A 27,463-nucleotide genomic window follows, 5' to 3' on the forward strand; every position below is an offset into this window, starting at 1 on the left:
TGGCCAACCCATTCGTTATCATTTTCAACAGCTGAGGGCTGAGGAGATGGACTGTAATTTTCTGCCATTGCTGTTGTCTGGCCTTTATGATGGCCATCTTCACAACTTCTGTACTAGTCTGCAATTGGTTCCCTACGTACCTATCAGTTAGTGCCCAAGCAGACACTAACTGATAGTTGAAATTAGTTGCTATAATCCCAGTACCAACTCTATTGGTTTGTTCTTGCACATGAATTGATATTCTGATCTGCATTTCATCTCTTCCAACCTCATCTGTTTCTACAATCTCTCTACATCTTTCAGCTTCCGCAGGGGTCGTTTTCTCCTCCCTCCAAGCTGATGCTTACTCTTGCCATTCTTGTTGGGCCTTTTCAATTGTTTCCCAAGGATGCCTTCGTTTGGCATTGAACTTCCATTCATTTCTTCTTTTCCAGATTTGCCAAAGGATATTCACAGTTAGCTCTACATGTTCCCTTCCTTATATCCTATTTGTTGCTTCCAGCATAGTAGTCCATCAAACTAATATATTCGTTGTCTGTTCCGTTAATCCATCCCACTGAATTGGAGCCATCTTCCACACCTCTTGGGCTCTGCTACATTGAAAAAACAAATGTTCAATTGTCTCTTCCTGCTCTCCACAGCCATCACAGATTGGATCCCCCTGGTGTATTCTTTTGAACACCAGGTCATTAACTGGTAAAAGACCATTTAGACTTCTCCAAATGAAGTGTTTTATCTTGCTTTTGACCTTTAGCTTCCACAACCACTTCCATTGCTTTTCATTGGAGTTTGCTGAGCTTGTTTCTGCCTCATTATCTCTTCTTCCCTTGTGTTGAGTTGTTTCCTTGCATAGAGCTTTGTATCCTGAGTTGACCGTGTAGGTACCACTGCCACTATGTAACCAGTAATTGCTGTCATCCCTTCCTGCAATACTGATAGGAATATCAAGGATTTCTTTCGCGTCCTTCCTGTTGAAAATCCTAAACACTAAGGGTTTCCTCCATCTAAATCCACTGATCAACTCGTCTACTCTTCTGATATTGCAACTCTGAGGCATCACAGTGGTGACTTTTCTATCCTTATTTCCAGAGATCCAATTATCCTCCCAAATATTTGTTGCCTTGTCATTACCTATCTTCTTTCTAGTTCCATTTCGCACAAAATCCCTCACATTCATCAGGCTTTGCCAGATCCAAGAAGCATACTTAGGGACTTTACACTTAAAGATTGAGTCCCTATGAAAATACTTGGCCCTCAAGACCCTGCTGACTAAGAGATTGGGTTTGGAAATCACCCTCCAAACCTGTTTAGCCAGCAAGGCTTTGTTGAAATTCTGCAAATCTCTGAAACCCAAGCCTCCCTCTTTTTTCTCTCTAGCCAATCTCCCCCATGAACACCAATGCATCTTATTTCTTCCTTCAGTTTCTCCCCACCAGTAATTAGCAAAAATGGAGGTCACTTCTTTACACAGTTTGTTAGGGAGTTTAAAGCAGGACATTATGTAAACTGGCATTGTCATGGAGACTGCCTTCAATAATACTTCCTTCCCTCCTTGGCTAAGCAACTTGTTTTTCCAGCTATTCATTCTTCTGCTGATGCTGTCCTTAATGTAGCCAAAAACTTGCTGTTTGGATCTTGTTATCACCATAGGTAGCCCCAAATATTTCCCTTAAGTAGCCACCTGAATTGTGCCTAGGCTTTGTCTTACTTCCCCTTTACTCTGATGGCTCACATTGCTACTGAAAAACACTGAGAACTTTTCCAGATTTATAGATTGGCCTGATCCCTTCTCATACTTCCTAAGAATTTGACAGAGTTCATTGGCTTCATCTCTATCAGCTTTACAGAAGATCAATGAGTCGTCAGCAAAAAATAAATGAGTCAAGCTTGGTCCATTCCTACTTATCTTCATCCCTGAAATCTTTTTTTCATCTTCAGCCTGCTTCAATAAATTGGAGAAACCTTCTGAACATAAAAGGAAATGATAAGGCGACAGTGGATCACCTTGTCTTATTCCCCTTTCTGGTATTACAAACTCCTTTGGTACACCATTTATATTGAAAGAGTATGTCACTGAGGAGAGGCAGCTCCATATCCATTCCCTCCAGACTGTGCAGTAGCCCATCTTGTCCATCATGGAATCCAGGAATTTTCACTCCACTCTGTCGTAGGCCTTTGACATGTCCAACTTCACAGCCATAAAATCATTCTGTCCTTGTTTCTTATTTTTCATATAATGCAAATATTCATGGGACAAAATGACATTATTAAGAATTTTCCTGCCTGGGATAAAGGCTGCCTGATTTTTACTAATGCATAGGCTTAAACTTTCTTGAGTCTATTGGCCAATATTTTTTAAATCACTTTGTACACTACGTTACAAAGATTAATTGGCCTATAACTCTTCAAGTTAGTAGGATTCTGTATTTTTGGGATAAGAGAAATGACAGTATGATTCCAAGACTTAGGCATGTTGCTTGTTTGGAAAAAATACCTAATGGCAGCAATTAAATCTGGTTTAACAACATGCCAAAATTTTTGAAAGAACAAGGGAGTCATACCATCTTGACCTGGTGCCTTATTTGGATTCATGAAAAAGAGAGCAGATTTGATCTCCATTTCACTCACCTCTTTAGTTAGCTTTTCATTCATCTCAGTAGTGATTGTTAGAGGTATACCACTTAGAATCTCTGCAAGACCCTCACTACCAGAACTAGAGAATAGAACTCTATAGTAGTCAGCTACTTCCTTTCCCAGCTCCTCCTCATTTTTTGTCAAGGTTCCATCCTCCCTTTGAATGTTGAGCATTCTATTTTTCCTTCTCCTCCCTTCACACATGCATGGAAAAATTTGATGTTCTTGTCCCCTTCTCTCAGCCAATCGATCTTTGCTTTCTGAGCCCAATACTGCTCATCTTCTGAATATGCCACTTTCAACTGATTCTTCAATTCTGCAATCTTATCCTTAGAGCTTGCATCCTTCGAGTCCTTAATCTTCTTAATCTGTTGCTTCACTTGGTTGATTCTTAGCAAATAGTTTCCTGTGAAATTGTTTTTCCATTTGAGGAGAGTCACTCTATAGTTAGCTACCTGTTTTGTGATCCTATACATCTTATTTCCTTCTACTGTTTGGTTCCAAACTTGCTCAACTATTTGATTGATTTCTGTCCTTTTGAGCCATCTCTTATCAAAGAAAAATCTTGATTTTCTTTTCTCTATTCTTGGCCAATTGTCTATAAGCAGCATGCTATGGTCTGATCCAAGAGTTTCCACATGTTCACATTTAGCCTTGTCAAAATTTTGGCCCCATTCTATGGTGCTCAAACCTCTGTCCAGTCTTTGCCTTATCTCTCCCTCATCTTCCCAATTGTTGCTCCATGTTCAGGGGTTACCAATAAATCCAAGATCCACCAGTCTATTATTTTCTACAAAACTGTTAAAATCCTTGAAACTTCTCTTTTCTCTTACTCTTCCACCCCACTTCTCTTCATTAGAGAGTATATCATTGAAATCACCCGCTAGAAGCCATTTATCCCCCCACAATTGCTGTCTCACATTCAAGACTTTCCATTGTTGTTTCCTGATATTAGCATCACAACTCATGTAAACACCAATAAATCACCACTCAACTTGGGTGTCCGGATCTATAACTAGAGCCTTTATAGTAATAGTAGTTGTAACAACCTTCCTAACATGTATATCATGATTCCAAAACAAGGCCATGCCTTTTTTCTTATCCATAGCTTCCACAATTACACTTTCATCATACCTCAGAATATTTTGAACCTTTTTCATATAACTGAACCTGTTTTTGGTCTCACTCAAGAAGACCATGTTTGGGGAGAGGAGGTTCTTTGCCTCCCTCAACTGAAAAACTGTCAAGGGGCTCCCTTCTCCTTGATAGTTCCACACCAAGACCTTCATTGTAGCTTGAGGGGCCGGTTAAGGTTGGCCCCTTCCCCCTCATAATTCTCACTCAGATTCCCTTCCCCAGAATCCATTTTATTCCTCTTAGGGACAATCTCATTCACCTGCACTTTCACCATATCCTCATCCACCAAGTTAAGTTTCCTTTTCCCTTGTTGAGGTGTCAGATTCCTATTCCTGCTCAATTCTCTCAGTGGCTGTCTAGAAATTTTAGGAGATCTCAATTGTTTCTTCATCTTCCTGTTATGTTTCTGAACAGCCTTTGTTCCTAATTCAGAACTTCCTGGATCAATTTGCATTAGTGTTGTTTCCGGACTACCAGATTCTTCCTCTACTACCGTTACTTGCATAAGCTCCTGTGCTATTTGCTCAAGTCCAGTTCTTTCCACTTCACCCTTAAACGATCCACTTTCTCCATCCTCTCTGAGAAACTTGCTATTCCTGCTTCCAAAACACAGTTACTTTTTCTCCCAAGCAGGGGTTCTGTAACTTCTCTGATACAGCTTACCTTCTGGCTATTGTTGTTATTTGAAGTTGAACTTTGCATTCTCATATCATTGCAACTCACCTCATCTCTTGGCTTCTGTACCTCATTAGCATCTACCTCTTTGGGCCTTTCCTTATCTGTCTGTTTCTCATCATTACACTTCCTAAGATCTTCCTTTCTCCTTGACGTAAAGTCCTTATGTCTATGTTCCAGATTCACCTTTGCCTTGGGATTTAAAAGTACCATCTCTCCATCTTTAAAGCCCCAATGATTCTTCTCAGAGTTGAACTTGCTTTGTTGTTCCTTTTGGGGTGATGCTTTTCCTGTATTGGCTCTCAACCACGGACCATACTGATGTTCCTGCTTTCATTTACTTATCTGTATAATTGTCTTGCATGTCTCCATGTCCAACTACACCACATTTGTAGGAAAAGTCTGGACATCGCTCATATCTGAAGTTCAACCATTTCAAAACTCCATTAACTTTAACAGTTGTTCCCCTGAGTAGAGGTAGAGAGGTATCTAGCACCACCAAAAGCTTTAAGTGTCTACCTTCCTTCCCTCCTACTTGAGATACTAGAGCATCCTTTACTTCATGAAACACTGCACCAATTTTTCACCCCGTTTCTTTTGTTATCCAGTGCATAGGAAGATTCCAGACTTGCACCCACAAAGGTGCCAAGTCAAAGGCAGCTGTATCATCCTCTATACCTTCAAACCAGTGTTTCATTACTAGAATTTGGTTGTCCATGACCTAAGGTCCTCCTCCTACTATCCTATCTCTGCCCTCCCTACTTGGGATATAAAACTGAAACATATTTGGACCCAGTTCTATGATCCTCAGATTCCTTGGGTACCCCCAAGCTGAGTTCACGAAGTTCTTTACTCCGACAAAGTTAACCACTTTCTCACCTTTAATTCTCCCCACTAAACTTAACTGACATTCTTGTATACCTCTGTCTATCTCTTCGCCTCCTAAGTCTGTACTTTCCAGTTCTTTCTCTGAGAGAGCAAACTTTCTGATCGCATCTGCCAGTTCCTCCGCCATAAGGTCTATACAGATTCTAAGGCTCCTACCATCACTACTGAGACCAGGACAAGTCAACCAAGAGCCAAAAACAAAAAAGAGACCAACTCAGACAGGCAAGAACTCTCAACACAGAAGAAAAACCTCCCTCCCTGTTTTTGAAAATTTTCCTATTTTTTAAGAAGATATTTAAGCTTTTTGCTTTTTTTTTTTTTAAATGAGGTTGAATAGGGCAAACCCCAAACCCTTTAACAGATATGAAAACCGCAAAAAAAGACAGTGGAATTAATGGCTATGAAGATACTTGCCAGCGTCCTTACGTCTTCCATGGAGTCTGTTTCCTCGGTCCAGACTAATTAAGATCACTCTTGCATGTAGAATTTCCGACAATGTAGCTATCACTGAGGTGTGAGTTTTCCACTAGCTGGGGGACAAGATTACCTCAACAAGCACGACTTTTGTTGTTGCACTCTAATTAGTTCGCTCTTCTTAACTTCATCACAACATTAAAGTTCTGAGGAATGTCTAGATCTTGGGATTGTGTGTGTGTGTTTGCGAAAATTTTGAAGGATTTTGAAAAAGTTTGAAACTCTCAAGACTGAGAGACTCGCACTCTTATCTAGAGAGAGAAACTCTCACTTTGGAGGGACAGTCAGGGTCAGCCATTTAAAAATCACCGTTCTTTTGCTGGAATGGCTTAAATCAGAGGCTATGCAATTATTGTGACTGAAATCAAATGATTGAAACACTTACAATTATGTGAAAAGGTGATTTTAATGCAACAAATACAACAGAATACACACTAAAGAAATAAATGGATAATGAACAATAATCAAAATTTTTTACATTGAATGTGTTTGGATAGTAGATTATTTGGGATAATTTTTTGAAAACAAAATACTTTAACACTTTTTTAATGTGATATATGTGAGATAAAAAGGAGATTAAAAATATGTTAATGATGCAAACAAATAAAATTTTGAAAATAATTCGCAATCCAAACAAACCTGAACTTCATTATTTTAAACATATTTTTTGATTGTATTATTGACATGTTTTTAATTATTTTTTTATTTTTTATCAAATTTGTATTTTACGTACATCAAATCACGAAAACTACTACAACATTATTTTAAAATTTTCTACAAATAATCTACTATAGAAACACAGGTGATATTGTGTAAAAACATTTTATAAGTTGATTACCAATTCATCTTTACAAATTAATTTTTGAGCCAGAAATGGCCAAATTTTAACGTGCAATATTTCTTGCACCTTGTTCTTGGATTGGCAGCACTACCATGGCCGAATCCCTGCTCTATTATGCAAGAGATCTGACTTCATTGTGTTTAAATGGTTGGAAATTTAAATTCCACATCTCAAGTACATAATGTTCTCAACTAGTTAAATATTCTCACCAACCAGTTGAATAAGATACATTAGTGAAATAAATGTATAAAATTATCACATACTGATAAAATCTCTTTCTTTTAGCAGTAGTAATTTGAATTTATACGCTTTGGCAGTGGTATAAACCAAATACCTATTAATAAATAAGAACACATTCCAACCAATTCCCAAAAAATATAAATTTTTTTCAAATTCTAACTAGTAGCTAATCCTAACATGGAAGTATTGAAAAAACTCATGGTAGCAGGCGACCGAAATTTCTATTGCTACAGTTGACTTTTTTTTTTTTCAAAAGGCTACCTGCTACCGTGCTGACTGTGCACGATAGCAGGCTCCGATTTAAAAAAAAAAAAATTTAGCTGCAGGCTACCGTGTACAGTCAGCACGGTAGCCTACAACGATTTAAAAAAAAATATTTGTTGTCGTGCTGACTAGGCACGGCAGCTATAGTTTTGTACCATGAGTTTGTCAGACCTACATTTGACGGATTTTTTTTTAAGTATATTCTAAGAAATTAGCCGAACAACAACAAACATCCCTGAATTTAGCACCTTTCTAAATTGTAACCCTATTTGGCAAATGAATTTTTTGGATGTTTGTTTAAAATTTTACTGTACCTTACTGTAAAAATTATAAGAAAAATTTTTTAAATGGAAAACTTTTTTTTTTCTTTTTTTCTTTCTTTCTTTCTTCCTTTTTTCTTTTCTTTCCTCTCTTCTTCTTCTCCCTTTCCCTCTCCCTCCCCTGCCACCTCTGCCTCAGACGCTAGAAGAACCAACAGCAAACATGGAATTTTTTTTAGCTTTTTCTCGGTTGCGATTTGATCTCGTGACCAGATCGGGCAGAAGGGGAGGGGGAGGGTGGCGGGGAAGAGGGGAAGGGAGGAGAGGGAGATGAGAAAAAAAAAAAAAAGAGGTGGGCGGCGCCCAAACCGGCGCGCAGGGGGTGGTGGTGGGTTTAGGTGGAAGAAGAAAGGAGGAAAGGAAATTTTTTTTATGTGTTTTGGATATTTTGAAGTGTGTAGGTTAAAAACTTTTAAAAATTTTTGTGATTATTGTAGATAAAATTATTTAAAAACGGGTAAGAGACAAACTCGGGTAAAAACTCATTGCCAAATAGGCCGTATATTTGAGTAACTACCGAGGCAATAAAATGAGAACTAGAATTTTTTTTTTTTCTAGAAGTACATAATTTATTATATGGGTATGGCCATTCCACCTGGACTAAATTCAAATTAACAAATAAATTTATTTTTAAACAATGACGGTGATTATAGAATTTGAACCAATCAACTCCTTAGGTTATGCCAAAATTAAACGTGTAGATTTCGTTTTAAATATGGAAATCGTGACTATCATTCAAGAATCACGTGAAGGGGAGAAATAAAAATACTCATAAATTCATGGAATTTTAGAGGTGCAGGTTACAAAGAAGTTAGCTTCCTGTTGCGTGGACGGTGGAGGTGACTGATGCTTTCTCTATTCTTGAGACTTTCCTCTGATTGCGATTGCGACCTTCGGGTAATGTTGGTGAATTTGGCCTATTATCTATGAGATATTCAACCATTTCTTTTTGGCTCCCACCAAAATTTATCACAATATGTGACGATCTTAATTAGTTTTATTCGATGGAGTCTGTACTCACATCGAGTCTCCTTCCCCCTCCCCCTAGATTAGGTTATAGGAATTCTATTGTTACGATAAAAAAAAACGTCTCTTTCGGTATCCTGTCAATAAGTGAAATTCATCATTGAATGGTAAAAAAATTATCATTGACCCTTAGATTAAAATTGTTAAAGTATTTAAATTTTAAATTATTATCTATAGGGAGAGATAAAAATTGAAAAAATGGTATCTAAAAGGATCATCGAATTTTTCATTACTTTAACTTTATCTTTCTTTTGTTTTGATCCACAGAAATTAGGGAACCCTTTGTCTCCTTTTCGTTGTCTAATTCAAATTTCACGCGACTAAGGGTGGGGTGTTTGCCCACTCTGTTATTCAAGGTGTTTAACAAAAAAAAAATTTCACCATCACTCAAAAGGATATACGCTTGAGGAAGATACAAAGAAGACTAATTTTAAAAAATCAATCAATAAAAAAAAAAAGTTCACCTTTCTTTATAATCTTTATTTGAGCATTGGAAGGTATTTTTGTTCCAATTGCCAAATTTATTAACTGGTCGTCTTTTGGAAATCAAAAAAATGGCGAATTTTTGAATTGGTGTTATATTTAAGTAATTTAGGTACTAATGAGAGTTTAATTTAAGAACACGAACAAAATCTATCTGAAAAATCAATCTACAAAAGAAGAATTAAGATAGGGATTTGAAAAATGGAAAGAAGCTTGTACAAAATTTTCTATTTGTTTGGAAAAAAATGAAATTAATTTTTAATATAATCTGATAGGAAATCGAACTGGTATTTTCGTTTGTTCTTTGAGATGGATTGGTTTCTGTTGGTTTTTCAAATCAAATCTGTAGTTTAATTATTGGTTTGGATAGTTGCGTTATGGACTCGACTACTTGGTCCATGAACTGCCCCACTTTAGAGTTATATCCACGATGGGCAAATACTTGGATGAACCTAGTCCATGGCCCCACCCGTGAACCTTGCGGCTCTCAAAACCACGCGTGGCTGTCTTGACCTGAATGGCTAAAAACAATCCCTGGACTGGCTCCATTTGGATTAAATTTTATTGTAGCAGTGTATATGAAAAAATTTTTACTATAAATAATTTTTGATATATTGTATGAATAAAATATTTTTTGAATTATTTTTATTCATGTATTATTGTACTATTGTATTTGAAAAACTTATTTTTGAAAAAATGACCAATCCAAATGGACTCTACAAAATACAAAACTTTCAGTTCGTCCATAACCAAGTCTTCAAGAAAATCCTCGTGCATCTTCCATATTCACTCCAATTTCTTGAGCTTCATTGACATAACCTGAAAAAGGGAAAAAAAAACTGAACATAAATAGCCCATTTTAGCATTATAGATAACACAAGTAATTTATTAGTTTTCCAAAGCTTTGCAGAGCAAAAGGAAAAAATGAAAAGAATAATTCAATAATTAATTATCAATGGCTTGTTAAATATGATTTATTTATCGTTCCAAAAGCAAAGACACAAGCAAACCTTAGATTTGTGTAGTAATAATTGGTGAATTTTTGTAAAAATGCTAATTAGGTTGGAGTTGCCGAATATGAAGATCCTTATTTCTTGAGAATTTTTTTTTAAAAATATCATCCTCCTCAACTTCATACTTCTTATTAGTCTTCTTCACAATCCAAGGAAAAAGATTTAACCAAAGACACCAATTTGTGTAAACCAATTTACCTAAAACTCTCTCCAACTACTACCACCCTGAATTTTTTTCCATAGACAAAAGAAACAAACGCACACTTAATTTAACACGAACGCAGAAGAAACATCGAACACACCGGCCCAAACGAGCAATCTAAGGTGGGATCCACGAGAAACATCCATACAACCAATTGGTACTACCACCCTGAAGAAAGGTTGAAAAGTTTTTTTTGTCCTTTATCCTCTTTTTTCAGCCTCCTAAGGAAAATAAAAAATACAAGAAGAGGGAATCTGCTAACCCTGGTTACGAGGAAAGATCTGGCGCTCCAGGGTTCACGGGTGGGGATATGGACCGAGACCATCCAAGTTTTTGCCTAAAAAGGGCTTGTAATCAATTGAGAACATTTATTGTGGTCAGCCGCTCAAAGAGGAAAGGTTTGGATGGAAACTTGCCATATCCCAACTCCCAAGTTGCGTGTTGCTGGAATCCTTCTTCCATATCCCTACGACTCTGACACAGACTTTGCCAAAATGCAATACTATGTTCCAAGCATCAGTTACCTCCCTTTGTGGAGCCCATGTTGGCACCTGGATTGTTTAAACCATATATCTTCAAGTCCTCACATATCTTTTTGTTTTTTTTTTTTTTAGGATTTGGTGAGAGAGAGAGCTAGGGCCGTGGAGGAGCGGGGGTAGAGATGGCAACGGGGCGGGGTTGCCTACAAACTCTCCCCGGCCCCGCCCTATCCCCCGTCCCCCGCTCCTCCCACCTCGTCCCCTTCCCGCCCCGCTTCCCCCGCGGGGTTAATAAAAAATTATTATATAATTTTATTATGATTAAATTTTAGCAAATAATCAAATACTAAAATATCAAAATATCATCAAATTATTATTCATTGTAATTTTACAATTGAAACTTATAAAAACAATCAAATAAAAATTATTTGAATACAATCCAACATGATGAAATAAATATAACTAAAGTAGTCAAGTTTTCATTTTTGACACAAATACAATCACTAATTTATTATTGTGCTTGTGCTTTTTTTAAGAAAAAAATGTATTGTATTAAGTGTAATTAGGGATTTAGTATAAATATATTAATAAATTTAGTATAACCAATTAATAATTTGTATAAGTACACATATATAATTATTAGTATAATTAATAATATCAATTATATTATATATACTAATAGACATTATATAATACATATAACTAATAATATCATTATCATAAATTTATAACTAATTAAATTATATATTATAAATATAATTATATACATATATATTTATGTTTTTAAAGCGGGTGGCGGGGCGGGGAATGGGTTTTAAGCGGGAGGGGGAATTCCCCCTGTCCCCGCCCCAACCCCCGCCCCATTAGCCCCCCGCGGGGCAGGTGCCCTTTGCCATCCCTAAGCGAGGGCACGTCGATGGGGGAAGGGAATCAATTTATACAATATATTGTATCCCAAAAAACAAACAAACACACACACACACACACACACACACACCCTCCAAATTAACACGCATAAATTATTGTCTTCTTCCATTCTTTCTTCCTCCCAGCTAAGGTAATTAAAAAGATTAAAAAAATATATTAAAATTATATTTGTGATGCAAATAAATAATTTTTAATCAAATAATAACTATCCAAATTTTTTTGCACTCCAGACACAAAAAATGTACCAAATGAAGTTAAAACTCGGAATCTGTACCAAACGAATTTGAATTTGGTTTTTAAGAACTGAAATTCATTGCATTGCCTTTCAAGCTGTATCATTTGAGCAACATACTTGGTGATGGCTTGCCATTTCATGCATGTTTTCAATTGCACAAAGATAAGGTCAAAGAAGGAATGAAGAGTCGTGCGGGATGCCAGGTTGAGAATAATTTTAGAGGGTATGATTGAATGAATATGAATAAATGTCAAAGGTCTAAAATCTCGAATAGACACCGCTCGTATAGACATTAAAAGAATGCTAATCTCGGGTCATTTAATTGTGTAACCACAAACATGTATGTTTATTTGAATAAAAAAAGCTTCCTTCAAACAATACTAAATAAAAAATAAAAAGAGCTCTATTACGTAAACTAATCACCAAAGCAATTAGCAATCCTCCTTGCACCACCGAACAACGGAAAAAGTCCAAAAAGGGCCAAATTAGCTGTGGAACTTTGCCTAATCTACCCCCCAAATTGACAGTTAGTTCCCCTTTAGTCCAAAATTTGCACCTATTAATTGAAGAATTAAGTACATAATCATAGGCCATATATATAATTTTTTTTTCTACCACAAAATGCCAAAGGCCATGATCTGGTACGAAGCAGACCGTCAGTGATATGACGTTCCACAGCTGTTGCCCCGTTTTGGAGCTGCCCTTACGCTGGACCCACTGTCCCGTGTTCTCTTCCTAGTCGTCTGATCATCATTCTCCATCATCTTCGCCAAATCACCACCGAACATCTCAACGAACGTCCGCTGCAGATCCTCTAAACTCTCCTCCTTTATTCACTCCCCCACAAAAAAAAAACCGAAAAAGAAAAAATATAAGTATTTATCAGCCACATTGCAAGATTCCTTGAAAAACCTAGAATTACCTTTATACCCTTAACACGTATCAATAGTTTCATACCTCTGCCCCCACGTTGTTATCCATCATGTTCATCAAATCATGCAGGAAATCACCCATCCCCTGCATACCAAGAGGTCAGCGGCAGATCAGTAATCATGATCTATGCGAGGGCTGAACAAGAAACGATGTCGTCGCGAGAACAAAAAAATCACAACTGGGAAATATTTAAAATGAGGAGGAGAAAATATCTGAGAATATTTTAATAACAAAATTCGTAGGGAGGAGCGAACCTCGTCCTCCTCGAGTAGATCAAGGAATCCGGCGTCGTACATTGACCTCTTTCCCTCGTCGGAGAGCACTGCCACCACCAATTCAACAAACGGCCGTCAATTCAGCATCAAAGAAACAAAAAAACATAGCGCCGTCAAAATTTAGCAGACTTTTAGAGTCAATGTAAATTAACCTGAATATGCCTCTTGAATTTTCTGAAACCTCCGATGAGCTTCTCCAGCGACGTTCGGATTCTTAGTCCATCTATCCGGATGCCATTTCTTCACATGCATCCACATACAGACAGATAAATTTCACACCTTTTTAGTCAGGTTAATTTTGAAGTGAATTCCGACCCCCCAGAATTAAAAAAACAAAGAAAGAACAAATTTTTAAGAGAATTTAGCCAAAAGAAAACAAGAAAAAGCAAGTACCATGGCGAGCTTGCGATAAGCGGAGCGAATGTCGGAGAAGGAGGCATCCTTACGGATCCCGAGAACGGAGTAGAAGCAAGATCCGTTGGATCCTCCGTGTCTATCCATACCGGAATCCGGCTTAAACTTTTCGAATCCTAATTACGAACCGCTTCCAAAAATCGCATAAGAAACAGCAACAATTCAGTTGCCAATTAAACCATGGAACGGTTGCTAGAGCTGATACACAAACAAGATTGAGAGGTGGCAAAAAGAGCTAGAGAAATATATGGGGGAAGTTCTGAAAAAGGTAATATTCTCTTGAAGGCGGGGGAAAGAGATGGAGGAGTGAAAATATCTGGGAGAGTACAAAAAAGTTGCGGAGCAGAGGAGATATCAGAAACGAAAGAAAGTTCGAGAGATGTTGGACTTCCTGGGATGGAGAAGATATTTTCTGGGCGGGTTGTGGAATTGGGTCTGAGCATGGTTGAATTTACGGTCGTGCCACCCATGGGGGGAATTAATTTGAGAGGGTCCGTCTGGATGGGTTTGTACTTTGTCGGGGTTATGGTCAAGGTTTAAAGAAAAGGCGGGAGCGGGAAGGAAACCAATTGGACCGCCGCCCCACGGTTCAGGCTCAAGCCTGGGTGAATGGATTTGATTTCGTTTTAAGCGTATTTCCTTTTTATTCACATGGGCAGTCTAATTTATTGAGTCAAGTTTCTGGGTTTAACAATAATAATAATAATAAATTATCCATCAAATGTGATCATCGATGTGAGTGTTCTAAATCCAATGCAGGCAACGAATCAAAATTTTCTTTTTCTTAAAAAAATATTTTAAAATAGTGCCTTGTTCATGCACATCTTCTTTTTTTTTTCCCCTCTCAAACACAAGATTTGGTGTAAAAATATTTTGCTGCTGTAATAGATAAGTTAAATAAATTTAATGACTCTGTACGAAAATTTAATAGATAGGTGCCCCAGAAATATATGTATTTAGTCTATGTAATAGATGTTTTAGTCCTGGATTGCTGCACGGCTTATGTGTGGCAATGAATGAACAAAAAAATTTTTTAAAAAAAAAAGAAAATTTTGCTCTATTGCTGCAGACAAGCTGTATGGCAACGTTAGATTTAGAATAGTCATAGACTCATACCGATAACCACATTTGTCAGATAAATTTTTTTTTATCATTAAACTAAGAAACTTGTCTATTTATTGATAAGGCCTCCCTTTTATTTGAAAATGAAAAAAAGAAGTATATTTTAAGTTTTATTCTAATCTATATGTATTGCAGAGTGGGTTTTTAGGAGAGAACCTCTCAATGACTTCCAAACTTCTCTTTTTTTTTTCTAGATTTTTATATTTATTTTAATACATAAAAAGTATTGGGTTATAACCAACCCTATCACGAGTCAAATTTAAAATTTAAAACTTTCCCACTATTTACTTCATAAACCGTTTATAGTTTATTATTTATACTTTAAATCCTTTTTACTCCTTAATTAAAGACAAATGCTCATTCGTATGCTATTTTAATACAATTTTACATTAAACTAATCCTATAACCACCCCTACAAATAAACTTTGCAAATTACAATCACATTACAAAAAAATCACAAATGTTCAACTAAATGTAAAGTTGAGAGGGTAAAATGCAACTAAATGTAAAGTTAAGGGGCTTACTATATTTAACCCTAAAAGAAATCGCAAGAACGGAACAATTGTTTTTTTTTCCCTTTAAGATGGCCGGACATCCATGTGCAGTGACCAAAAAGTTTTTCCTTTCTTAATGAACGTACGATAGCCAATTTATTTAGTTTTTAAAAATGAATAGGGCTGTTTCAGATCCCAAAAAAAAAAAAAAAAACTAACCCAAGTTCCTCAATTGTTATGATTTTTTTCACCATTATTCTAAGAAATTTGCTAAATTGAGCTCTTTAGGGCAAAGAATGAGATGTGTGACCAGTCCCTTTTTTTTTTTATTTGCGTGACCAGCTTATTGTTGACAAAAGTTTAAATTTTTTAAAAAGTATACAAAAATTAGGGGAGATAATATTAGGAGTTTATAGTAAATTTACCACACTTCTGGTGTGATTTTCGCTTGTCCAATACCATGAAAAAATAGAATAAGCCATTATCAATTATTACACGTTAAGTAGAATTCAAAAGCATATAACATGATCAAGAAACAGCAGAACCAATTAGGACTAGATTTTGACCCCCAAAAAAATTAGGACTAAATGCCACTGGCACGTTGTCGTAACTTGCAATGCCAATTAGAACTATTTAGCGATTTTTTTTTTTTTGCCAGGAATTAGGACAGTGTAAAGTTTATTGAGACAAACTTTACCTCGCCGGTGATTTGAGTATACTATCAAGTTATTGAGCATAATACAAATCCTATAATCATGCTCACATTTTTCCCACATTTCCCCCACGTTTTCCACTCCAATTAATAGTCCACCAATTTAAGAAATATTTATCTCTTAACTAATCCTATAACCACTCCTAAAAGTCCTATAATCATGCTCATGTTTTCCCTACATTTCCCCTACTTTCCCACTCCAATTAAGAGTCCTCCAATTTAAGAATTCCACTCCAATTAAAAGTCTTGCAAATCATAACATCCTCATTCAACTTTCTTGCGTGCTCACTCTAATTAAGAGAACTTTTTTACATTTTTCCCAAGAACTTATTATCTCCTTCAACTTTTTTATGGTATCCATCTTAGCTCTTAACCTAATTTTAATATGGAACATGTCCACCTACAAGCATTTCAAAGACAACTAAATTTCAAACTCACAGGATTGTAAAGGAGGAAACATTTGTTTAGAAAACGAAACGTACACCGCAATGATTCTACACAGCAGTTCGAAAAGTTTCAACAACTTTGCATTGACGAAAGAGAAATCTCACATCAAATTCAAAGGATAAAATCCCAACTACACCGATTAAAACGTCGTTCGCATCAAATTAGAAATTTCGGTACTGTTTATTCTTTAAACATTTGCATTTCCATTATTTTTTAAATATTATTTCCAATAATGTAATATTTTCGATTGATTATTGCTGTTATTGTCTTTCATCTTTAAATAGAAGTGAAATGTTAGGTAATAGATCATCGTTTTAGACTCATTTTCTTATGATTCAATAACAACATATTACGCAACAGTAAGTATAAAAATTTATTTTATACTCAGAGTAATAGATGTCCATCACTGTTTTTATGTCATCTTTTTTCCTATGGCACAAGTATTGGTATTTGACTTTTGATGGAACCAAATTTCCTCCAAATACAAAAATGATGGAATTTGATATGAGAAATTTCTTACGATAGAAAATTTACATCTTCAGATTGTTTGCGACTTAATTTAGATTCTTGGAGTTCGATAACTACGTATAATATTTGATATTATCATGATGACAGTTTTCGTAACTTTAGGCCAAAAGAATTAATGTTTCTTATCACAAAAAGATTGTCATTATTTGATTCTTTGTCACTTTGGTCTGCATTGTAATGACGTGGTCGACACTATTGTTAGGTAATTAATTTCATGTACTTTTAATTTCAACATATTTTTCTGTATTGTATATAACATTTTATTTGTCAAATAGGTACAATGTTAACATATAAATCAGAGATTCCAGTGGTAACATGCATCTTAATCTACAAGACAGATATGCACAATTCGTATTTGGTTGTCATGCTTCTTATCTCAGAGAATTACAAAGGAAGGTAAAATTTCTTGATATATATATATTTTTCATAATACCATTTATAAACTATGTAAAAAAATACACTAATTTTGAATTTCGTATGTACTTAATTCTCAGAAAAATGGTGATATGTTGTTCAACCAACGAATCAATATATGCAAAGATCGTGCATTTTTATTTGCAATGCGCACTCCACAAAATTCAACAGAATTAATTAAATCACTAATTTTGACTTTCGTACTACAAGTTGATTGGTGTGAAGAGTGTTCGCACCTTCATGCAAGATTATCAAATTGAATGCATAATATTTGTAAGTATTTCATTTTAACAACATTCAATTACATTCATTTTTATTCATATATCATTCATTTTCTAATATAAATTTCTATTATTTTTTCAGGATCTATCTTCCGAAAAAAGGCAGTTTTTGAATGATATACACATTCTATCATATTTTAAACTATTGTTAGACAGATATTACATTTTAATTGTGTTGGTACAATTTTTTAACCTTTTTTCACCATTTTATTTTTATTTTTTCAATAATATCAGCACCGTGCGTAGCACGGGTATTCACACTAGTTACAGTGTAAGAGGAAATGAAGTGGCTATAAAATGAAAGGTATGTATTTTTTCTTTTTATCTTTCCATATGAAAAAAAAGTCAATACAAGTCTCACGAAACAGATATAGGAATGCTTTATTTCCGACTAAAGTCTAAAACTAAACTCATTGGTGATGGATATTTAAAATTTTTTTACTTCTTTGGATAAAATACAGCAAATCCTCCCTTAACCAACTCCATATCCCATTTTGCCCTTTTTCTGGTCCAATGCCACGGTTAATTCCCTTTAATTTTCAATCTCATTCAAATACTAATTGAATCCAATAGTTGTTGATTTTATTAATTTGATGGAACTTCCCTCAACTACCATAATTTGTGGATGGTAGATTTGCCTAAACCTCCTTGCCCTTTCTTCAGTTCAGAAAAGATCTAGCCAAGGAAACAAAAAAATTAATTATTTAATTAATTAATATAAAAGAATGCCTACTTCTGCTACCACTAAGGATTAGATGAGGTTGAATCGATGGAAATGTATTCTAAACAAGCCACTTTTATTTGAACCGATGTGTAAGCAAGTACTTTTATGTCTTCGGACAAAAGGAGAGGTTAATCTAAAGTTCTAAACAAGATAAGCTCTTAGGGAAATTCACATTATTGAGACTTGTTCCTCTCAATTAATTGATTATGATTAAATCAATCAATAAATTAAAAAATTTGGGGGGGGGGGGGGGGGGAGTGGAATAAAGATGTTGGTAGGGGAGTTTACTGTATTCTATTCTTTTTTTCTTTTTGAAAGACAAAAAGTTTGTTATTGTGACAAAAAGTTTTTGACTTTTCGGTGGCACAAATTTTACCCATGCTAGTTAGTTTTTTGGTAGGACAATCTAAGGGTGATATTGAGTCCAGTCGAGTTCGAGTATCGTCGTACTCAAGTTTGAACTTGATACCTAGCAGCACTACTCGAACTCGAGCTCGACAAACGATTAGGGTCGTAAATATTGCAAATAATCAACTTAAAAAGGTAATTTTATTATTTATAATACATTAATTAAATATTACATCGAATACTTGATAGAGCTTGACGAACTCTCGAATATATGATGTACATATTTGAACTTAACTCGAAACCTCAATCGAGTAGTTCGAGCTCGACTCAAACTCGTAATTGACCGAGTTCGAGTCAAGCAGTTGACCGAGTTATTTGCGAGTTCGAGTCAAGCTGTTGGATTGAATTGCACCCCTAGGACAATCCTTTTGCCTATTAAGAATGTCTTACCATGGACGTGAACCTCCCCTCCAATGGAAAGATTGGAGGATGCTCGAAAAAAATATGTCAATAGTCCAGCCTCTAGAACATATATAAAGAAAGAAAAAAAAAATCTTCATAGGCTAAGGCCTGCAAGATATCATTCTTGAGCCATCTGCCCTTTCTTGTTTAAACTTTTCTTTGCTCTTTCCTGCTGCTCAAGTATGAGGCACTGGAACGAAGAGAAAGTAGCCATACTGGCTGAACATAGCAACCGATAGGTGATATTGTGACTTTTTATTTCAATGGGTCCATGCCAATGTGCAAATTTTGTGTATTTGGGGCATTATACTACTGTTTAGGCTGTTGAACTGGTTTACAGCTTCAATATACTGCATTATTATTTATGTTTTGGTATTTCTGCTATTTGGCCATGTTTCTTTGCTGAGAAATATGTAGTGTTGGTCTAAAATCCATGCTGTGAATTAATACAGACGCAATAAACATGCTATCCAGTGACTAAGCCAAGACTTGAAATTTATAACTTACATTACAACACACCTTACATTATTCACCTCTCCATTAAGGGGGTGGAACCAAATACAAGCTCTGTGTACAAAAGAAAGAAGCTTAATAAAGAAATTTGCTGTCATTTCAGCTAACCAAACTTTGCCTAGGTATGTTTATGATTTGTCATCTCATGCTCTAGTTTAAGAGACGAGGAAAAGTCCTACCTATGATGCACCCTTGCACTAAGAAAGAAATTTATGTCTTATGCACATGAGACTTGCTTAAATTTGTTACAAAGAAATAAAGAACAGATACCTATTGAAGAGAACCATGCTCCTTTTCAGGAGCTGGATGCTATGAGTTGAATGCTACGCTTGAAAGCTTTTCCACTCTTCTGGCGGCTACTTTTAACCATCCTCCATTTAATGACAGCCCTAATCTTGCACCAACAAGCTTTAGGCTTTCCATTACTTGAGATACCGATGCCAAAACCAGAAGAAACAACACCAAATGCTTGATTTCCTGGTGCCATTAAAAAACCATTCTCCTGCCATGCTGATGTCTCAACCGGAAAGTTATCGTTGAGGACTAGTTGATCAGTCAAACCAAATGGCCCCAAAGAACCAGGGGAATCCCAACTGTCTCCACCACCAGTATGAATTTCATTGTAAGAATTAGTAAGACCAAAGCCACTGTTCAAAACAGAATTGATAGCATCCATCTGATGAGAAGTCCCAGCCCCAGAAACCTTGAACTGGTTGCTGTCTTCTACCCCATAAGTGTGTGCTGATGCAATTTCCATGTGGCCAGGGTTCACCTGCATTCCCACTTGATCTACAGGAAAGATGATTTTATGAACCTCCGAATAGAGACAATGCCCATAACATGATAATGAATTAAGAGGAGAGATCAGAAACTTTCTGAAGCCAGTGTTTCTACAGGCTGTAATCTGTAAAAAGCCTATAGTAAGTTCCAGTGCAACATAAAGAAGATAATGCTTTGTACCTAGGTACACTTCTGGAAATCAGTTATGCTAGTGTTCGTGCCCATCATGAAAATTGCGTGGACTTGCATGGCTTGTATGCTATTCATTCAACTGAAAACACAGGTTGCAGCCTTTTTCATTCATTTTCGCTTTCCAGAGGGGGTTAATCAAGATATTTCATAATTCACAGGAGGGTAGATAAAACGTGTCCATTTGCAAAACTCAAATGCAGAGTTGGAATTTGCCAATTTTCATGTGATTTCTTAGAATTTTCAGACAAAATGGTTTCAGAACAATTAAATGAACTTTAAAAGTGATAGTGAACGCTATTGTGTGGTGAGGAAATATATTGCAGTACCACATTAAGCATCAAATACTTCCCCAAATTACCTTGAGAAGGAAAAATAATGTAATACAGTTTATTACCTTGTCCAACTTGGAAACTAACGTTCTGTATGCTTGGGTTGCAGTAAGAGCCAGTTTGCAAATTCGGCAGCAACAATGGGTGTGCAACAAATGACTGGTCACCAAGGGGAACCAAGTAATTCAAATTTTTGTAGACATGCTGCTTCAAATTGTCAACCAAAAGCTGCCAATAAGATGGGGCAATGCAAAAGGTTAAACATCAAAGATGACAGTTTCAACAGGACAAGCACATGAACTACAAATGTGATAAATCAGAGCATCACTGCAAAAAGAACAAATAAGCTGTGAAAGTAGAAGGGTTGCAGCAAGATTTGAACGTGGGGAAGTGGATTGTATATCTTGAAGATATATTACCATTCTACCACACTTAAGTATGATTCTTATTTTTTTCATCATCAAAATTTTTTTGGTAGGAAGCAAAAAATTCTGTTCACCAGTGAGCTGAATAAACCTAGAAATCAAAAGAGTTTCTTTCTTTCTCTCTTTTCATCCCAGTTAAAATAATCAATTCATAGAATACTCAAAGCTACAGTGCAATTAGGTCTCAGTGCTGCTATTTCAGCTGTTGCCAGTTCCTGTGGGATCTTCTAATCCCTGAATGAAGAAATACAGTATTATTTGCCAAGACAGTCTACATTCCTTGGACATAATTTCACATCGTTGAAAGATCATTAACAATTATATGTAACTTCACATGGTTGAAAGATCATTAACAATTATAAAGTGACTGATATGGACCAAGAAGTGCCAGAATTGCATGCAACGTCACAGTTCTCAATTGAAATAAAGTAAGAAATGACAATAAATTAGGATTTGATTACAAACCTGCTCAGATTTATTGAACATATCTACAGATAGGTAATGTCCACCATCAAAATTTGCTCCTACAACGTCATAAATGGAATTGAGCACAAGAACAGTCCCATCCTCAGCCTTATACAGATAAAGCTCATTGTCGTCTAAAAGACAAGCGCTAGCATGCTCAATGATGGAGTTCCATGCCTTGCTTGAGATCTTATTACCACCGAGTATCTACATTAGCCATTTATAGGATTATAGGACTCAGCTAAAATAATATCAAACAAACCTGATACTATTTTAATATAATAGTAAACACACAGGCAAAAGCAGGAAATTAACTTACTTTGCGCAGTGAGCAAGGATTGGTGACGTACAACTGCAAGAGGCCTTTCACATTGCATATCCCGTGGGAAGTCAACCTTTTATGAGATGCACCATCTTTTGCAATCTTTTCCAATCGCCAAACTTCATCGTCTGATGATGGTGGATGATGTTTTTTGTATGCTGAACCAAATAAATAAATAAAGCAACAAAACTCAGACAAAATCCTCTATTGTTCCCATAATTTAAAAGACATTGCCCCGCTTTTGGGGAACAGGCAGAAGTTGTTTAATTATATATCCCCAGATACTGGATTTACATAGAGACATAATGCAACCTAACAATATGTATGTGCAGGAATACCACCCAAGTTGATGTGTTCTTATCCTTGATAAGGGCAACTAAAGGTTAACAAATGCGCTAAATTCTGCTGATGCATGATCTGAGATCTAGATACACATAGTCTAATTCTTACAAAATACAATACTTTAAAACATATAACAGAAAGTAGACCAATTTTTAATAGACCCATAGATGCTGAACAAGTGCATGTTATTTACCGATCCCAAAGGCCAGTGTCCTTTTCATTCTTTCTTATAGGTGGTAAGACGATGTTCTTTCTTATAGGCTTAGTCATTCTCTATGAAATTCTATATGCTGCCACTTAGAAAAGTGGTTTCAGAGTTCAGTATTAGCAAAGACCACGAGTCGCAGGAAGCATAAAAAATTGTCCATAACTTGCCAAGCTGATAGGTAACGATGATTTATCCCTATGTCGCCAAATGCTAAGAAGCATTTCATTGTTCAATAGATAATACCGTCAAGCAGAGGCAGTAGATGGATAATTACAGATTTATCAGTTATGAACCAGTCAAAAAATGTTTCAAATTTTTTCTAAGTTCAGATTTGTGAGAACAGAGAGACTTACACTCGCCACGATGATCCTTCACTTTAAAGGCATTACTCATTCCTTCCCTAATGCTTCCTTCACTTGAAATTGCTCCCACTCTAAACTTCCCACTCCTTATCCAGCTTGAGTTGTCTGTAAAGCTGACATCTTCAATATAACCCATCCCTTCCCTCAATGATAATACCACAGCCCCAGTCACCAGTGGCCTTTTGCCTGCTCGTTCTTGTATAATTCTGTTGTTAAACTCCTGCTGTGTCCAATCTTCTTTATCATCTTTGTTAAAATCACCATCAAGCACAACAATAGTGACTTTTATAGAGGAAAGTGGTCCAGAGGTTATAACTCTCTTGGACATAGAATCACGCAAAACTACTTTAACCAGTGTGCTGTCCTCTTTCTCCACCCTACAACCAGTAAACAGGGTGGAAGGTAACTCATCATCAAAGTGCAACTGCAAGCTCCTTGATCCCTCAGAAGAACCAATCTGATTGAGCGGAGACCTTCAAAAGTAAACGTAAAGTAGATGAATGTTAGTGAATATGCTCAGCTAAAGCCGTATCTGGCATCTTAATGCCACAAAAACATCAGTTGTATTTGAAACTATTACTATCAAAAATGTATGAGCACACCAAAAAAAAAAAGTGTCTTGAAAAGAGAAATAGCCAAAGCAGTAGTGAATGCGAAAACCAACCTCAGATAAGAGTTGATTGCACGTTGTACCTCCTGACTTACCTGTCAAAGCACAAGGGAACATTATAAGACATTGGTAAATAGCTGGTTAAACCTCGGGTAGAATAAATCAGAAAGCACACAACTATTTAACAACTCTAACCTAGAAGAGAAGCAGGAAGGAAGAACTGCACACACAGAATTTGGATGGGACAGTCAAATCTTTAGATTAGTAACTAACACTCTTAACCGCAAGCTATATCAAATTCTCAACAAGGACCTCAGAACATAAAACAACTAAATCAACACAAGCTCAAGTATGTAGTTTTAACTCAAGACCTCAATTGTCATCATTAATAACCTATTCCTGAAGATTGAAGTCAGTGGATCCATTCAGGAACGGTGAAATTGCAACTATAAAGCAGCAAATCTCCAAATGTGAAACATAATGTTTGACCACGCTTTTCCTTTTTCTTTATCACTTTTGATTTGTATTAGTAAGGTTTTGGGGAATTGGTGTCAGTGGAATTACAAGGCTCAAAAACAAAAATATAACAGAAAAAGTATGATAGGGAAAGTCAATGAATACAAAAATATGCTTTACAAACAGTTTAACAAATAAATAAAGCTTGAAAGCCTAAGGACATGCTAAGCTTCATGTTCACAGAGGAAGAAACACTAAAAATGAACTGTTGCTATTATACTCCAATTACAATTGAATAGCAGCAACTCACAAATCGAAAAATACTCGATTTCTGTAAATAAATAAATGAATTATAAGCAAAAGGAGCCGAAAGCATACACAATTCCGAAGAAAAGGTTCCAACTTGATCACAAGTTCTTGCATAGAACTCTTATTCATATCCCTGCAAACACAACAAAGCATTTGGAAAAGGAACAATTAGTTAAGAACAATTCGGTGATAAAGAATATTCATTTACAGCTAAAATAACCAACCTGATGGAGGCATTTCTGCGCTTAGAGTCACGATTAGGGACATCAGAGCCTTCCTCACCCCCCTCCCAGAAGTATCGTTTCTGTACCATCAAAAGCCTAAGAAGAAACACAATCTAAACAACTATTTCCTCGAAATCTAAAAGCTGGCTTCCACCAGAAACTACCCAACTGTCAATGTATATTTATAGATACAGAAATTAGTGTGTCATTGATAAGAAACTGCCTAGAAGCTTCAATTTACCATTAATAAAATGCGGCGATGATACTAAAAGTCAAGCTTAGATTTGATCATATTACTCAAACACAAAAAGAACCCTTTAATGAATCATGGTGCAGTCATTACTATCACAAAGCAACAATTTCTGTGTAGTTGATGCAGGGACTGTTGTGTATTTGTACACACTGGCGGGCACACACTAGAATGTGTGATGTTGTTGCATCATAAATAGGCTAATTTTGATTTCTACACACACTCGCGGGCACACACAAGTGTGTGTGTGTGGTGGTGTTGTACCTATGCTTTGTACTATAACCGAGTTCTTTTTCGGTCATCCCATTGCCAAAGGTGGAATAATCAAAATTTCTAACACATCAGAAAATCTGAAATTTTAAAAATTCAACAAATTCCGACCGCGTTAATTTGGAAATGTACTACAAAGTACAAGTCGAAAACACTCCTCCGCGTTGCAGTTTGTGGTTAATTTTCAAAAAGGGAATGAAACCGCTATCTATTTGGATTGAAATGAAGACACGAAAGGATTAAAAACAACGCGGGTTGCTGAATAAGACTCTGATAATGTGACTTGTGAGAGTGATCTTCTGAGAAACTTGCAGGAAGATTCCTCAGCAGCTTTAGCTAAACCGAAAGGAGAAAACTCATAAATACATACAACTCGGCGAGAAAGACTAGGAGTTGAGATGAAGACCCGTTTTGGTTGAGTAAAAACAACTGTTCAACTAGAAAACGACCTTTGAAGGAAGATGGGGGGAAGGGGGGGTAAGCCCTTTTAGACTTTTGGTAGTCATTAGCTCAAGTCAATTGCGAAGTCGTCTGTTTTTTTTGTATAAAATATGTGCCCAGCAAGATCGCAGAGGCAAGTTTCGAGTTTCGTTGGTGACAATCAAATATAAATTATTACTATGCCATTTGGGTCGTTTGAGAGATTTGAGGAGTTCTTAATGACAAATCCAAGATTCGAATTATCAGTTATTTGGTGGCAGTTTGTAGTTTGTCACCATCATCATTGGAGAAACTAAAAACATTTATACTTCTTTGTTCGTTTGTTCTACAATTGTTTGTGGGATAAGAGGGCTCGGAGCAGGGGTGTTCACGAATCGAGCCGCTCGTAATCGGCTCGTATTCGGTCAATATCGATCTCGAGTTAATTAAGTCGAACTCGAACTCGAACTCGAGTTCAAAAATATTAAACTCGTACTCGCGAGCTCAATTATATATTTATTTTTTATTTTATATTTTAATAGTAAAATTACACATATATTTCTAATATTTTATTATTTATTAAAAAATTATTATTTTTATTTATTTTTAAAAATAAATAATAATTTTTTTAAAAAAATAAATTTATTATTATTATCATTTTATTTTTTAAACTCGAGCTCGAGCTTCACAAAATTAACTGGAGGCTCGACTCGATTAGGCCAAAATTCGACTCGACTCGGCTCGTTTGCACCCCTAGTTGGGACACACAAATGGATGCACCAGCAGCACCACATGAGCTCCAGAGGCCCTTTTTTTTCTTTTTCTTTTTTAAGTATAAGTGAGAAATAGCGAATTAAGAGGATTAAAATCTCTCTCTTACATTTCTTCTTTCTATACAATCCAACCCATCTCCCCTTTGCCCTCTCCCACGAGCTTTTAGTTAGAGTCTAGAAGCTCAAAGTTTTAGAAGTGATAGGTTAAATTAATCTAGCTCCTTTTTTCTGGGAAAAGAATGGATTCTTTTATTCTATGAGCACAAAATAAGAATTGGGTCTGATTTATTTTGTTTGCAGAAGTTTAAATTTTGTGGATAATAAGTTTGGACAGCAATTATTTAGCAAATTTTATTTACTTGCATTATCGATATATTTTTTAATTTTTTTTATTTCACACACATCACGTAAAAAAGTACTATTATATTTTTTTTTAAAAATTATCTCAAATAATCTTCTGTCCGAACACACTTTAATGCTAGAATTGGTTTATTTACCTACCAGCCTATTTCATTTTTATAGGTGTACTCATCCTGTGCCCATCAGTTTGATCTAACACGTGCGCACTTTCTGGGAACGAGTCAATTTACTCAAGTCAACCCTTGTTTTTAACCAAGTTGCGTTTGGTTTCTTAAGAGCTTCGGGCCTAAAAACGAGTATTGGAGAGTATACAGCCACTTGGAATAGAAAGGAACCAAATTTGGACGGTGTATTATTTGCCAAATTTTAGTTATTTGCATCGTAAACATATTTTTCAATCACTTTTTTTTTTAATCTCACATACAACGTATAAAAAAAGTGCTGCAGTATCTTTTTTGAAAAATTTATCTCTAATAATCTGTTATCCAAACACACTTAACTGGAATTTCATCGAATGCAGTTACAATGCATCTAACTTTTTTTTGTTGGTCAATTGTCATCATATTTAATTATCTTCAGTTAACACCAAAATTCCCAAACTTGGATAAAAGAATAAGGTATATTATTAATCTTAATTATGCAAAAGCTAGTTATCTTGGATTCACAATCGCACGAAGTAATTTGGAGTCACATACATGCAAATAAGTTTTAGGTTAACACAAGAAGGATATTCTTTAACCAAGGCTGTGCTTTGGTTGACAATTACAAGAGGCATGAATGCATGATTTTGTAGTAGCTGCTTGCTTTAGTCATTTGCTAATACTAGTAGTGTGGTATTAACTTGAGGAAAAAGGAAAGTGG

General features: G+C 35.9%; 2 protein-coding genes across 5 annotated transcripts; both read right to left on the minus strand.

Moving 5' to 3' along the window:
* Positions 1 to 12,152: 12,152 nt before the first annotated feature.
* Positions 12,153 to 13,878, minus strand: LOC113732934 (uncharacterized). Its single transcript, XM_027258990.2, has 5 exons — positions 13,440 to 13,878; positions 13,199 to 13,286; positions 13,026 to 13,093; positions 12,796 to 12,855; positions 12,153 to 12,665 (listed from the first exon to the last, which is right to left on the minus strand). The coding sequence occupies exons 1-5, from the start codon at positions 13,545 to 13,547 to the stop codon at positions 12,495 to 12,497; spliced, it is 495 nt and encodes a 164-aa protein (XP_027114791.1). The 5' UTR covers positions 13,548 to 13,878; the 3' UTR covers positions 12,153 to 12,494.
* Positions 13,879 to 19,466: 5,588 nt separating this feature from the next.
* Positions 19,467 to 25,530, minus strand: LOC113732935 (calmodulin-binding protein 60 B). Of its 4 annotated transcripts, XR_003458908.2 has the most exons (9): positions 24,530 to 25,530; positions 24,375 to 24,438; positions 23,595 to 23,635; positions 22,922 to 23,403; positions 22,016 to 22,176; positions 21,697 to 21,903; positions 20,872 to 21,034; positions 20,466 to 20,556; positions 20,165 to 20,294 (listed from the first exon to the last, which is right to left on the minus strand). XR_003458908.2 is itself a non-coding variant. In XM_027258991.2 (8 exons), the coding sequence occupies exons 1-8, from the start codon at positions 24,616 to 24,618 to the stop codon at positions 19,801 to 19,803; spliced, it is 1,701 nt and encodes a 566-aa protein (XP_027114792.2). In that variant the 5' UTR covers positions 24,619 to 25,523; the 3' UTR covers positions 19,467 to 19,800. The 4 variants fall into 4 exon arrangements, 3 of the variants coding, with proteins under 3 accessions (XP_027114792.2, XP_027114793.2, XP_071937035.1); XM_027258991.2 differs by lacking the exon at positions 20,466 to 20,556 and having other exon boundaries at positions 19,467 to 20,294; positions 24,530 to 25,523; XM_027258992.2 differs by lacking the exon at positions 20,466 to 20,556 and having other exon boundaries at positions 20,152 to 20,409.
* Between the last annotated feature and the right edge of the window lie 1,933 nt (positions 25,531 to 27,463).

Source organism: Coffea arabica, chromosome 2e (assembly GCF_036785885.1).
Source record: "Coffea arabica cultivar ET-39 chromosome 2e, Coffea Arabica ET-39 HiFi, whole genome shotgun sequence".
Lineage (NCBI taxonomy): Eukaryota > Viridiplantae > Streptophyta > Magnoliopsida > Gentianales > Rubiaceae > Coffea > Coffea arabica.